The sequence below is a fragment of the Channa argus genome, chromosome 13, assembly GCF_033026475.1.
Source record: "Channa argus isolate prfri chromosome 13, Channa argus male v1.0, whole genome shotgun sequence".
Taxonomy (NCBI): domain Eukaryota; kingdom Metazoa; phylum Chordata; class Actinopteri; order Anabantiformes; family Channidae; genus Channa; species Channa argus.
In genome coordinates, this window is record NC_090209.1 from 22114222 (window position 1) to 22130368 (window position 16147).

Below are 16147 nucleotides of genomic sequence, written 5' to 3' on the forward strand. Positions count from 1 at the left end.
ATCAAGACAAATAAAAATGCAGTATGATGATGTAGCAGTCATTAGTTTGTGTCCATGTAAGCTTGCGTGTGTGTGTGTGTGTGTGTGAGTGTGTGTGTGTACTGACCCTGCAGTTACTGAGCTCCTCTGCAGTTAAGATAATGACGCCACACTTTTTCCCTGGAATCCCACTGTGAGCAAATGGGGAGAGAGTGAGAGAGAGAGGGAAAGACTGAGAGAGACGGTAATTGTAGCATGGCATGAATAATACAGTCGGCAAGCAGATGCCATCAGTGGCCGTAAGCTGTTACTGTGAAAGGTAACAGCCCAGCATGCAGCTGTTGTTCATATTTACAGTAGGAGAAAAAGAAGACACAGTCCCGCACTGACTTTCTAACGGGCAAAGAATATCTGAAGCTGGGTTCCTTTTGAATAAAGTAGGGTGCATTTTATTTTAAGCATTTATTATCTTTTCATCATAAACGAGGACACGTGTAACTGTAGCTGCTTCTTTTTTTTATACGTGGAGATTTTTTTTATTTTTATTCTAACATGTACTGGGGCATGTTTTTAAAATTACAGTTCTTTCTGAATTTTAAGATACTGAATCTTTTCACAGAAGGTGCAAATATTTCTATAATTGGTCAAAATAAGTTCAGATTACTGGCAAAATGTCATCCCTAGGCCTCAATGTAGGTTAAATGGCATTTTCTTTAGAAAATCTGCTTATTTTTTATTATCTTATTTTGTTTGATATAAATATTGATTCGTTTAAGCTGCTAATGAAGTTGGGAGGTGTTTTTTGGAACTGAAACTGCCACATTGTACTAATATAAACTATTAAATTAGTTTATAAAGTTGTATTAAAAATATTATGGTCAGCAGACCAATTGTGTTCAGATTCAGTTACTACTGTGTCACTTCTGCTAAGGAAGAATCTAAAGTCAGATCTACAACATGCCACAGGCTTCACCTAACCACAATTCCCAGTCCATCGGAAAGAGAGGGTCCTGTTGAAGTTGATGTTTTTGTATATTAAACCAGCCAATGAGCTTTCCGTGAGCATATCACATAATAAATAACTAATGAGCCTACAAGTAAGTGGTGCAGTTACCTACTGGCCCATTATTCTGGTAGTGAAAACAGCAACTAACAAAAATCCGGAGAAGGTGTGTCAACTCAACTCCAGCTTTATTTAGTAAACTTAAAATGGGCGTTTGTGACAGCATAACAATGTCTATGATCAATTTGGTGGTTTAAAAGCACCATTTTCTGCACAGCCTCACGATCTTTTCAGCTCTTTTAACCTCAGGCAATGATCAGTTAGTTGACACTGCAAAGGTGGAAAGTGACAGATGAAAATATTTGAGGTTATAAAATAACTTAATGGGCTTAACATAACTACATAACTACATATATCAATATTTTGTGCGAGCAAAGTCTGGTGTAGATATTTCATAATTGCAAGGAAACAAACTACTAGCAAGTTAGTCTCCTTTACGCATGCACAGCTTCCATTACACACCCAGTCTTTTGTACCATGTATTCAAGGTTACAGCTTGTGAGCCCCCACCATCTTTTATTGTTCTCCCATTTAAACATGAGGTCCTGAGATGGGACTGACTGAAAGACGAATTTACCGAAATGTCACAAGAGAGAGGGAGAAATTGAGCAAAGAAATTGTGTGAATATCTATAGGGGACACTGAAAGAAATGAAAAGAGGAGCAGATGGGGAAGGAGAGGAAGAAAATGAGAGGCAACATTGTGATTGTCAGGGCACAAAAGGGCCAAGCTTGACTGCTGTGTCATTATACTTCCCTGGATCACAAGGTGGTTCAAATATATTGGAGGAGAAGAAGAGAGATGAGAGGGAAAAAAGCTAGAAATGACAAGTGATGATGTAAAAAGAAGCTTGATGGAGGTGAATGATATAGGCGTGTAACACATCTGAATTAAACCTGATATGCCAATAATTCACATTAGAGGAGTGAAACAAGTAACTTCAGAACTGCATCCGAAAACACATCAGAGTTGGAACTAGAGGGAACTAGCCAGGATGGAGATGCTTTAAGAGAGTTATAAATACTTTTCTTAAATTAACTGCTTCTGGAACATGATATAGAACTTTCTGTACATGATTCAGTGATAATGATTAGCAAAAATATATTTGCCGCACTGTGACTGTTCCAGTTGTCAGACTCTATGGTGATTTTTTTTTTTTTTTTTGTTGTGTGCTACATCAACAAGGCTCCACATTCACTGTAATACACTGTATGTACACACTACGCACAAAAAGTTAGGGATATTCGACTTTCGGCGGAAATTCCAGAATGCACCTTAAACTCACTATAACCTTTACAGGTGAACTTAATTTGACCTTCTCAAAACTTGCACATGACCAACTAGTTATTGCATAACGAGGTGATCACAGCATGATCCATGCATCATGCTGTGATCACCTCCTTCGTGCTGTTCACATTTTGACATCATGAGACCAGGACGACACCTAACAACTGACTGTAGTTATTTAGACATTGACATTTTTGTTGTGAGCTTTTGTTTGAGATGAAGAAATGACCATTGCATGCGTCTATTTAAATGCCCTAATTTCACAAAATAATATCACTGTAGCATGAACTGTTTTTTCCATTAATTTCACCCAATCTAACATTTTGTGAGTAGTGCATTTGTAACCTTTCAGTCTCTTTATATTAACCAACATGCTAATATAATGACTATATCTTCTGACTGTATAGTCAGACTATTCTGACTGAATAGTAGTTCTACTAATTACTACAAATGTAGCCGACATGCTTTAACAGAACTTTAACTTAAGTAAGGAATTTGAAGGTTAACCCAACTCTTAGTGAGGTATTTTTCAGATAAGTACTTGCACATTTACTTTGGTACTGCGTTTGTGTACTGCACCTAAAGAAAATTAAAGGAAACATGATGAACCTGACAAATGTCTGAATACTTTTTTAAATGACAGATTCAATTTTTTTTTCCAAATACATTCTAAAACCAGTTAATTCACGTTCACACTTGTCCACATGCACGTGTCTCCAAAGTGTCCGTCAGATTACTTGTGTTCAAATGTTGGATACTGCTGCATCACTACACACTTCCAAGCAATCTATAGTCGGACTGTCAACATGCCGGAGGATGCACCTAGCCGGGGTTACCGAGCCACTGAATGGGCAGCGGAGTCACATTTACACCACTCTGTGTTGCTTATACTTGTATTTAGTGCTGTCCACCAACCGGTCAAGTCGAGGCTAAAACAAAGACTTTGTAGGCAGTAAGTTGTGGTAGATGATGAAAAAACACAAAAATTGAGATTCAGTCAATGTTTCTGTATTTTAAACCAATAAAGAAGATGACACACGATAAAGACCTACTGAGCCTACGGCCAAATCCTGTTTGGGTACTAATACAACAGTTTCATCACCATACACACTACAGTGCCAAACCAGCTGGGTCAGATTGGTACAGTATGATAAAATAAATGTCTTTTAATTTACATGCAAGTTTTACCCAATACCCTGTTTCCTGTCTCTGTTCCAACAGACCATTTGTGTGGTTGGTTTATATTAGAACAGTCGCTTGGAAACACTTAAGGATTTCTACAATAGTGCAACACTTACTCTTGTTTTTCTTCTTTCAGTCAAGCGGTTTGGTGTCAGCAGCAAGTAGTTGATGTCTTTGGTTCTATTCGTTGAGTTTATATGAGCTCAAAGTACAGAGACAGACTAGATCCATTTGTCCTTTTTGAAAAGTATATCGACAGACATTCATTGTTTTACAGCTCTGGTGGCAGTCAAAACGTACGGCATAGTCACGATAGCACTGGATATCTGGACCCTTATAAACACACATACACACACCACACATAAATACCAAGGCTTCATATTACTGTGAAAGATAAATATTAGCTGAGTTTATGTCTGCAGCAGAAACTACAGAATAAAAAAAGGAGCTGAACAAGACATAATGTTGATTTGTTATTCAGGTCAGCTTGATTTGAATACTCCCAGTTGAACAACCAGCCTTCATTAAACGTAATTATTCTCTTTTAGGACTTCGCTTTTTAGTGCCTTTTTGGGGAGCGATTTCCATCTGCCGCCTTGTGCCTTGTGCTGTTCAAAAATCCAGCTTTTTTGGAAACAACGTGCCTCAGGCAAAGCCAGGAGGCAGCGCTGCTGTCCAGTGACCCCTGAACATCTCAGATGTGACACCAGCTTGGTGAAAAATAATGACCCCATCAAGAGACCCCTGACACATTTTTTTCTTTCAAATGAAAGAAGGAGCAAGACAGCTGATAGAGGAACAAATAGTCCACGTAATGAAAGATGATTTACATGTAAGTAGAAAAGAGAGAGACGAGCCAGTGAGGAACAAATCAATGACGACAATTACATAAAAGCAATAATGTATGCAACTCTTGCCTTGTCTGATAAATTCACAGCTTTCTTCCCATGCTTGCGCTGCCAAGGTTGGTGAAATATTCCTTAAAAAGTCTCTACAGTGTGTCCAACTACTCACCCGTCAGCTAGCCTACAGGATACACTGCCTCTGGAGTATCTGTCCGAGCCTTGACGGCTCACTGATTACAGAATAATAATGACATGCTGTTCCTCTGCTAGAAATTACAATTATTTTTGCCTGCTCTGTTCCTCATCAGAAGATGCATAAAAGGCCACAGAGACTTGTTAGAGATCTGTTTTCACCATGTCAGTGTTTTGTTTTTACTGCTGGAAGCTTGAATTGAAAAATTATCACCCCCCCCCCCCCCCACCAACTTCATGTGAATTGATTTGAAATTTTTGCAAAAATCTTGCACAGTGCCCACGCGAAACGAGGCAGCTGTGAGCCATTTCGTAAGCTGCCATCTGCTGTTAATGATGTGACATGAAGAATAGTGTCTTGACAGATCACTGGTTGACCTTGAGGTCAGAGCTGTCATCTGAAAACTTCACATAGTGCCATGTGTGGGTGTCCTGGCTTTTCCTTTTTGTCTTCTGAGAATCTCCTCAGTGATTTCTCTAGCTCTAGCCTGGCTCTCAGACTCAGGGAAATATCAAACATTAAGGTTTCAGTGTGCTAATTTGTCATACTGACCAAATAATACAGGGTTTCAGTGATGAACAGAGCTTGGCCAGAGACTGTGGATGCAGTTATTTTAGCATTAAAGAAAAAACATCCTCCTCTGCAGTGACTAAGATTAAAAAAGTATTAGATTATGTACTAGACTCATATTTACCTGTACTGTGCTGTCGTAGTAATATGATGCATAACCCCAGGTGAAGTCGTATTGTAGGGAACAGATTTGGGCCAGGTGTCCAGCCTATCATAGGGCCAACACAGAGAGACATACACAGACAGACAAGCATTCACTCGCACATTCACACCCTTCTCACGTCCTTTCCGAAACATTCCCAACAGTCCTACATTTGAATGTCATAATTCCACAAACAAACCTATGTTTTAGGTCTGAACACCTATAAATTACCCAGTTTGCACCTATTAGTTAGTGTGGCACATAATGAATGTGAGTGATATTGCACATGTACACTTCACACAATACATTATTGAATAACACTGTAGTGTTTTTCCAGAAACTGTGTATTTTCTGGCACATCCTATTAACTTGTGTGATATCATAATTGGATTTTTTATTTGTTTATTTATTTATCGACAAATCTTGAAAGACAAAAATGTAAATGCATCAAATAGTGTCTGGTTAATATAGACAGAACAGCCTCAAACCAGGATGCTGTCCACAGGGGACATATCACACCAAGCCCCCCTGGGTCAGCACTAGGCAGTAAAGAATATCATTTGAATAGTCAAAATAACTTTTCCTCATTTTTTACAAGTGCAGAGACCGAAGGAGGTCAGTAGTGTTTATGCTCTAAGGAAAACATGGAAATGTGATGGATAATTGTAACTGTAGACTAAAATTTGGAAGATGAAGTTTTTTTGGCATATTTGCACCACTCAGCAACTTTCATAGGAAAGAATGGCTGCCATTATTTTAAAAAGTATCCTGTTGTCATGTAATTCACCAATAGTTCATTGTTCTGCTTTTGCAACCTGGCCAATCAGAACAGAGCGGACCAGGAGTGAGGGGCCTTAAAGAGACAGGACCGAAAGCTGTTTCATACAAAGCTGAGGAAGAAATTTGGCTCAAAGTCCCTTTATAAGAAAAAAGACTTTTTAAATTTATAACTCATCCATTATATTTTAGTAGAGACCTGAAATCACGCGTATCATGGTCTCTTACGTGCAAAAACACAAGATTTTTGACCAGTAGTAAGAAGGATTTTCTGTTAAATCAGATGTTAGGTCTGCTTGATGTGGAAAATAAAAAAGGAAGCAACTAAATCAAATGCAAGTAAAACAAGCAATGACACTGTAAAATTAACACGATCATATTATCCAGTTAGCTGCGACAAGCAGAGGAGAATATGTAAAGATGAAACACACTCTGCATGATTATAGGATGTGTTAGAAAGTAAAAGATCGTTTTATTAAAGAACTGAAAATGAATGAATCTGCTCACAGCAGGCGGAGTTTAAAGGCCCAGTCATGCTTTGGAAAAAAAACAAGAGGCTCATCTAGTGTGGATTAGTGATGCACAGTCACAAACGGAGTCAGTAAATCAATAATTCTGCATGTTCCGGATCGAGCCCATTTAGTGCTTTAATCAGAAGAATATGAAAAACAATGGTGTTAGTTAATTAGCACTGGGGTCATGCAGCAGTTGGCAGCAGCAGTCTCCACCATTCAGTTTATCTTTAGAAATGTTTTCTCTGCTGAATAACATAAATTATCTTGCATCATTTGGATGCTCCTGTTATCTTGCTGTTTTCTTCTAATGTCAACTACTGGCATTTTAATTATGCAACTGACTGAACAGAGTGAATCCACTCATTTATCGCATACATTTTGCCATTGCTACTCATTGTTGGCCTATTATTAATACTTCTCCAAGTAGTATTAATGATTTGATCATCACAAGTTTGACCATTTAGTGTTGTGTACCACCATAACATTGGCCCCAACAAGTTGCAACATAGGATGGACTCATCTTCATCCAGTTCATCTATTTACTGCAAATGTTCAGACCTTCTGTTGCATCTCTTTATATCGTAAAGGTTTTCCTCATTATCAGCCGTCCTCGTCTCAGAATCCAGCCTCAATCGTGGGAATCTGAGTCTGCATCCAAACCATTTTATTAAACCACATATATCTCATATTCTTGTGGCAAAGTCTCTCCAATGTGTGCACTCAAAAAAACTCTGCTATTAGTATACGTCCCCGGCTCTAAATGGAAAACAACGCAGCTCAGACTGGATAATTATACCCTATCTGCACAAGGAGAGTTCCTGCCTATGCACGGGGATAGTTGATGAGTGAAAGGGCCCTTATACATGGCATAATAGAGGTCTGGAATTTACATTACTGCACAGCCATGAAGGAGAGGTGGCAGAGAATTCGAATGCTTCCTATGACAGCCTATGCAAACATTAAAAAGTAAAAAGGGGGAAAATGCCGAGTTGTAATGCGTGAGGTTCGACATTCTCCACAATCAGCCACTTTGTTAAAGTTTGCAAATGATGCTGTCGTGATTTGAGCCACAGTTGCTAAGTAGTGTAGTGTAGTGAGAGGCCCAATTGGCGCTCATATTTTATATCCCTATGGCAAGACCATCTTTTTTTTTCCTTACCTCTGTAATCCGGTTCATATTTCCAATATTTCCATGCTAGTGCGGATAACAAGTTGTTCTCCTGCCCTGCCTGATTAACTGAGATATGAAAATATGAGGAAATGTCTTAAAATAACAATTGTAACATTAATGTTAGCTAATCAAAATCAGCTTTACTTTAATACATTCTGATTCTGATAATAGTAAGTAAGGTGGCTGTTTGACATGGAGTGAACTGAAACTAGTGAATTGATTGTATTTTTGGGAAGTAAACTTTGCATGACAGTGGTTAGCAGGATTTCTAAAAGTCAGTTAAGAGAGAACAGCATTTAATCCTAACCCTCAGTAAGTGACCCGGGACACCACTACTAATACATGTGAATGCACAAAGCTGTGTAGGTGCAAAGGCGAGGTGGGCAACTGCTTGGGGCCCCAGGCCGGGGGGGAGTGCTGACAAAGGTTAAACTATGCACAGCACTGACTGTGTGCAAAGTTTGCAATGACACTACCGATGGCAGACGTCCCTAAGACGACCCCGACTCTCAATCCACTGCAAGTAGCGCATGATTCATTGTAAACAAACAGGTCTAATGAAAGTGTATTATAAATAACAACGGTGTATCACTGTACCGTTAATGTGCTATGTGAACTGAAGTGTGGTGCGGTGTGTATTTTATTGTATTTTCCATATCTTAAGCAGAGCGGTTTTATGATGCATAAAGTTTTGCCAGGGGCCCAACAGACTCCAGGATCTCGCCACTGTTTAGGTGGAGTTGAAGGGTCGAGAGGAAGAATTGGGTTTTAAGTCTGTAGCAGGAGCTTCTCATTTGGTCAAAACTTAACTTTCATTAACTCATTGTGTAATTGATTGTGTTCTATACCTTTGTCATTTATTTTACAGTATGTGGTTACATTTCACATAAGTCTAATATACACCGATCAGCCACAACAGTAATACTACCTGCTTGATTTATTATAAAAATCTGTTTTTTGTTTACAAAAAATATGATGTACTAGTAAATGCTGATGCATTAATATGTTTTAACAATAATGACCTTTGACCCTTATTTTTTATATTTACTATACAGCAGAGGGGTACTTGTAGTTGAATTTTTGTTAGGCCAGTACTTTTACCTTAATCCTGAGTTTTTGTGCTTCCACCACCTCTGTACACAGTGTATCACACTTCACTGTGTATGGGGCTGTGTAGCTGCAGGCTGCTCACAGTGGCCCCCGTGACAATAATAAGACCACTAGTGTTGAGAACATCTTTGCCAGTGTTTGCATTGAGTGGATGCATGAGTTTTCAAGGGGTGTAGTTACTGATGGAGCACTGAACGAAGGACTACACCTTTAATTAACCCTCCTGCCTTCGATGTGACCGATGAAACTGTAGTCAAACACAAACCAAGGTCAGCTCACCTTTATCTTTCTCTTTTTAATCAGTTTACTCTGCATTTATCCTGTTTTGTTTCCCTTAACCACTAAACTCATTTCTAGGGCATTTAATTAAATCAGTGCAATTTCCTTTTTCTCTATAGGTTCTGCCAAATTATTTAACCCACACTAAGTGTTTGTTGCCGCACTGTCTCAAGGCCACTCCTAAACAAATGAGCCACCATATACAAACACTACATCCCAGTAGAGTCCTAGACCATAAAGATTCGCAGTGTGGCAATTTCCTGCCTTCGTCATAAAAATTTGATCCTCCTAAAAAAGATGAACTTCTTCACTGACTTTGTTGGCCCATTGCTGCATGCTGTTGTCACACGTGAAGCACACGTTCAATAAGCAGTGCTGTGTTGCAGGGCCACACATACTGTATGAGCTGGAATGAGATGTGACAGAGAAGCCAAAGAGGAAAACATGTCACGTGCGTTACCTTCCGCCTGTCGCAGCTTATATCTGCTGAGAACAATGTCATCACAGCATCCGTAGAAACCACGTTCACAATGTGAGGATTTCCTTTTTAAAAATGCAACCTGTTAGTCCAAAGATCTCTGATCCTTGTTTAGCTGTCTGGCCCCATACCTTTACCGTTTTGGTTCATACTCACAGCTTCTTTTTTTTTTTTTTTTTTTGGCCACGACAAGCAGCTGCTTTCAGTGAAAACCCGAGCTCTAAAACCCTAATGAACACTACTCGTCCATCACCAAACAGCAGACAGTTAGGGGGACGCAGAGGAGCATTTGGCAGGTAAACAGCCACAAATTTCCTTTAGGAGTTGGTTGAGACTGAAAACACAGCTGAGAAAAAAAAAAAAAAGACTATTAGACTTAGGGTTGACTTATGGTCTGTCAGTACTAGCTGAAAAGACAGCTGTGATGGACAGGAGACGGTGTTAACAGCTAATAGCATCAGTCTCAGTCATGGAGAATAGTCCTGCGAATCCTGCACTCGTTTATGGTGCCTCAAATTATTGTTGCTATACAAATGAAAAAGGGGAGATAGAAAGAATGGTATTAGTCTTGGCTCCTCATCCACATCTGCACAGCTGGATGATCGTGTCAGTTGCGAATGTCTGACTGATTTTGTGGGAGAGGGAGGGAGGATTTTCACAAGTCTGCTTCCTTGTTAGGAAAATGTTGAATTTGCACTACGAAAGAGGCTCAGGGAGGCGATTTAGTTCACATTTGGTCAGAGGAAGAAATACAGACTTGAGAAAACAACTACTGTAGGAATGTCAGAGTGTACGATGTTTTTCCCCCATAGAATAAAAGTGGATGGAAGAGCAGCGCCGCTTATTAGAGACTGTGACAGCAGTGCAGAATGTGAAATGTCATAAGAAAAAGCCACATAGGCAGTGATGACAGATGTATATAAGGGACCATGTAGGTACTCAAGTGTGCTGAAAAAAATTCAATGTGAAAGCAAAACTAGCTTAAGCTAATGCACAGAATTGCACAAAAACATGAACCTTAGTTTGGACATTTTCTGACTTTCAGGTGTGAAAATACTGTCCAACAGGACCAATCTACAAATATTCAAAAAGGCAAAAACACTGGAGTCCCTCTTTGTGCAAAAACGTGGTGATGACCTTAATTAAAAGCTGTATCATCCTACTGCAAATCCTGCCGTGTTACTAACACATTAGAGGTGTTGTCTGTATCTCTGTCACAGGACAACGACGTCACATTGTTTGCCAAGATGCTCAAAGCTGGAAAGCATTAAAGTAGCTTCGAGCTAATTTCCGCTCGCTCATACAAAGCCAAGTGCAAACACATCTTTAGTTTTACAAGAAAAAGTGACTTCTTGCCAACTAGAGGATAAACAGTTGTGAATCTTTGCTGAATCATCTGCTGTGAGGCTGATTTGTTTTTCATTCATTTCATTTCATTTACCTACACAGCAACAATAACTGGTTCTGGATTCTATTTGCTGAGACTCAATGTGTCAATGTGAGATGGACTGATGTAACAATATTTTTTCACATTTGCAGCAAGGAAAGGATTAAATGCCACATATTTAATTATGGGTCTGATAAGGTTTCATGCCCTGTACAGAGGAAGAGCAGCAGCAGCAGCAGCAGCAGCAGCAGCAGTTTTGTCTTCATGCCTGTCATAACAGAGCAGGCCAGATGAGACACTGAACCACCAGACCAGATGGTAGGTGATGGCTCTGTAGGACACAAACCACAGGGTACAGATGAAGGTAACACTGGTGTGTGTGTGTGTGTGTGTGTGTGTGTGTGTGTGTGTGTGTGTGTGTGTGTGTGTGTGTGTGTGAAGCAGAGAGGCAGCAAGAGGGAGAAACTGTTGGAGTTTTATTGTTGAGATACTCTGTCACTGGCATTTCAAATGTCACTGGGAGGAATCAAAGCCCTTGAGTCTTTTACCGGGTGTGTGGCAATCGTGTTGGGATTCAACACAAATCCACTAAATATTAGTGACCATGAAATGAATGAACACGATCAATAGCTTCTATTAATTCGATTTACAGTGAGTTGTTTTAACACATTATTCTTTCTTATGTCTGGGTAAAGGTGAAATTATGATTGTCCGTGGATGCACATACACGTCCATCCAGAGAAATGTAACACGCGTGACCTCACAGAGGCCCTTAAGTGCACACCACACACCGCTGCACTTCAACGAGCCGATTGGTTAATGTCGAAAACAATGAAAAAATGTTTGTTCGCCTCTCCATCGAACCATTCAGGGATGTGCTTATGCAGGGGTAACTTTACTTTGTGCATCCTGTTTTATACTGCTTCTTCAGTAAATACTGATTTGCCAAACATGACGCTGCCCCCTTGTGGACGAGTAGTGACACTCTAACAAAAAGGCATGCGAATGACTCTAAACACAACCCTCATACATTCGCGTGTGCACAGAATACAGGACTACAACTATGGCCTAACCCTATTTTAAAGAGAACTGGGAAGCTGCACATGAAGCGTCTTGAGATTAAATTGCGTAAAAGAGCCTAGTAGATACAGTTAATTCTTCCCCTGCAGTGTTGATGGGCTCTTTTTGAATCTGCTGAGCTCATTAGCTTCATCCGATTGACCGTCTTATTAGCCTTTCACTGATAATGAAGGGGTGCTGGGAGTTTGCTATTTCCCAACTACATGCGGCTGAAAGATCTGGAAAACCTGTGCTACACAGGTCCCTGCAGTATTCTGTAGCAAGTACTCCAAGAGTATGGAGTGGAGAGGTTGCTGCTGGAAACCTTCCACTCTGAGAATGGTTCCACTATGTATGGATTGATTTAAGCCCCTACTGAAGGATTTGACAGGGGGAGCCCCTGGTCACCTCTACTGATTGTGATATTACAGATACAAAGACAATACTAAGGTGCAGTCAAGTGTTTGAGACAATGAATAAAATTACCAGGGAATCATTTTGGTCATTTGCAGATGATGCTGTAATTCTGAAGTAATTCTGACCGTGTCCAAAGACTAATCCATGGCTGTTGTAAGCGATCAATTACTATTGTGTGTGCATGTGTGCGTGGCGGGGTGGTTACACATAGATTGACGAGGCCTTGTTGATCAATGTCAGTGGGGCACGTTGACGGTTCAATTGTGACTCAGTCAGAATGAAGACCAGCTGATGTCTAGCTCACAAATGATGTCAGCTTGACCAACAGGGAATCCTGGATCTGGCAAGAGACCGAGTCGGCCAATCTAGCGCACGTGCCGTCAGCTCTTACTTCTGGTTGATTATTTAGCGATATAAACATGTAAAAGTGTTTTACTGGAATGTTTTACGGATTTGAAGAATCGCCTAAAGGATTTACACTGCATACGCAGCCAGTTTGAGGTTTCTGTGCAGTGTGACTCATTCCCCTATCAGCACTTTATGAGGAAACAGATGAGCCTTTTTCATGTACCACGGATGCTACAAGGCCCAAAAAAGGTACTCCGAGGCCTTGGAGCATCTTTAACAGATAACTTTTGTAATTTTCTAAATTAATCATAAATTTATCAATATAAAACAATCATATGTTCAACATAAAGACACTAAAACCCACCTACTCTGGAGAGATGTCCCTTAGTCTGCACCCTAGATTTGCTTATTCACCTATGCTGTAGAAATATACATCAAAATATGCTTATTTTAGAAAATGACTTACCCTGTGTTCTAGCAACTAAGCTACAGGCCAAACTCAGAGAAAGCATGGCTACATATGGCAGAAGTAACTTTCTAACAATGTGCTCCTGCCTGTCTGTCTCTATTATATTGTGATTCATTGTGATAAGACGACATCTGCAGATGCCTCCACCAGCAGCAGCTCAGTAACAGTAACATAATACTGGCTGCAATCTGCCACTGTTTGCAAGCTCTCATGGAGCAGAAAATGTTATTTGGTGTGGCTGACAATTTATTTATTTATTTTTGTCAAAAGTGTGTGCTACTAGATGTGTGTAGTGGTTTTGCCAATGTGACATCAGCCACCAACTGCCCCCAATTACGCACCCTGCCCTCTGACACACTGCTCTGTCAGACTGACCACTGTCTCGCTGCAAAATCCAGACAGGTATAATTTCATGACACAGGCTGGTTTGCCATCATAAACCTAGCAACGCTACCATCCCTGCAGACATTTTATTTAGTCTAGTATGTCCACCTCATCAATCCACATATGGGCACCTGGCACTGTGTGAGACTGTTAATAGATCTGTCTCATTTATTCAGATTACATTTACAAACGGGTGATTTCTCTGGTTTTTTCCTCACTCGTCAACTAGTAAGTGATAGTGATGTTTCAAAGTTTTGCTCATGCCTGATGCTTGATGTTTAAATACATTATATTGCCCATAATATTTCTTTAGACAAACATCAATTCCAGTGTAAAAATACCTTTGCTATGTGGTGCCACTGGATGGGTGTCCATGTAATTCCTCCCGCCAAGCTCCCCATTTATTTTTTCAAAAGGGTGTATTTTGGATTATTGTTATACTTTTACTGCCTCGGCTAATAGCCTCCCTCGGTTGCCGTGGCAACACACAGGTAAGTGGAAAGGAGTGTTTAGTTCGCCACGCAGCATGAAGCCCGTTTCTAAAACTGTTGACCTATAAAAACGTACACCCACCTACATGAGGAGGCTACCAGAACCATATATGTTTTGGATAGTGTGCGTGTGTGTGTGTGTGTGTGTGTGTGTGTGTGTGTGTGTGTGTGTGTGTGTGAGAGAGAGATGACAGCATATGCAGAAAAAAAAATCAATAAAACATTTTTATATAGTTTTTATGTACAGGGCCTAGAAGATCTTTTATGTACAGTGTCTGTGTTTGTCCAAGCAACTACACAAGTTTGTGAGTCTGCGTGTGTGTGTGTATTGCTCCATGCAGTTTGCTCTGCAAGTGCACGGTCTTTAAAAGACATTTAGGAAGAAGACTCTGCAGATTGAGGCAAACACAAATCGGTCTCCCCCCATTGCACTTAAGAACCTTCCCTGTATCCATCAACCGTTTCTGTCGCACTAAATCTTTTAACCAAACTTCATCTTCTCACGTTTACATTTCTTCTTTACTCTCTTCCGTCTCTCTGGTCTGCTGAGTTGTCTGTCACCTTTTACATACACTCTCACTTTCTCCCTTCATCCTCCCTCGATTATCCCCCCGGGCTTTGCTCTGTCTGATATATCAGAAGCTCCAGACAGCCGTCTATTCCCTGCAGGCAGCCATCAGAGACACTGACCACATGGGAGGAATATTGATTTCACTTTTTTGGCCTCTTATTGTTTTCTTCTTCTTTTCATTTCCATCCTTTTCCTGAAACACATCTTGAATAGTTGTTCTTTTTGCCGCCTTTCCTTTTGTCTGTTGCTTAATCTTGCAGGTTGTCAAGTGCCAAACTGCACGGCTTGTGCAGAGAGGTGGCGGAGGGGAAGTGGGTATTTGTTTCGTGACAAAGCTCCGGACACGAGGTGTATTGAAGGATCATTGGGGAATAATATGACAGTTCCATATCTATGCTCTATTGCTTTGCTTGTTTGGGATGTTTTCTGAATTCAAAACATTTGTCTTAAAGGGAATTGAGGCCACCAGATATTTTTGTCCCAGGTATTTTAGGATTTTTTTTTGTATGCATGACAGAGAACGAGCTAGATAAAAAGGTAAAATAATATTTTGTTGGGATTATGGGAAAAAAACATCAGCTTCAGTTCACACATTTTTGATGTGGCCTAATTTTAAAGCTGCACTAATCAATACATTAACAAGGCTTATATACGTTTATTGTATGAGGGGGGTTATATGGAGCAGCGAATGAAGCATTTCAGCATCTATCAGCTTTATTGTTTTGATCTGACAGATCCACTGTGTTCTGCCTTTAGCAACTATCAAGTCAACATATTGGAGTATTCAGCAGCTGAGGAGTTGGCAGAGACCCAAACAGAGCTACAATGAGGGTGAATAATACTGAAACGACAGTCCCTTACAAAAGTATTGGAATGACAAGGCCAAATCCTTTGTTTTTGTTGTAAACTGCAGCCTTCATTTGATGATTTTTCCCCACTTAGAAAGCTGTCTTTGGGAGAAGAGCAAGCCATTTTCAAATTTGACAAAAGGAAGGAAAAACAAAGCCATTATGCAAACATTGGGCATATCCAATGCAACATTAGGAACGTCAAAAGAAAGGTCGAAAGAAAGGTCGGAAAAAACGAAAGAAAGAAGGAAAGAAAGAAAGCACTAGTGAACTGAGCAACACACACACAGAACAGCTGATGACAGAAGCATTGTGAGAGCTGTCAGTGACATCAACAACCTCCACAGAGTCGGGCTGAAGGTGTCACCATCCACCATCTGAAGAAAACTTTAGAAGCAGAAATACAGTAGGAGTGAGAAAAAAACGCCCAACTTTCTGAAACAAAGCTCAGCAAACCTCCATCAGTGATGAGAAGAACGGATCAGCTCATGATCTATTACATGTAAGCCCATCTGCGATGCACGGGGGAGGTCATGGCTACTTCTGGGACAGGATTACTGATCTTTATTCATAATAACTCTT

The 16147-nt window shown here is 40.2% G+C and overlaps 1 protein-coding gene across 4 annotated transcripts in view; it reads right to left on the reverse strand.

The window, feature by feature from the left end:
• LOC137139517 (copine-9-like) overlaps positions 1-16147 on the reverse strand; it is a 76593-nt gene that overhangs the window by 26120 nt on the left and 34326 nt on the right. For all 4 annotated transcript variants that reach the window (XM_067526862.1, XM_067526861.1, XM_067526863.1 and 1 more), the window contains one exon: positions 107-170. In XM_067526862.1, the coding sequence (XP_067382963.1) occupies positions 107-170 (64 nt within the window). The remainder of the gene's footprint in view (positions 1-106; positions 171-16147) is intronic.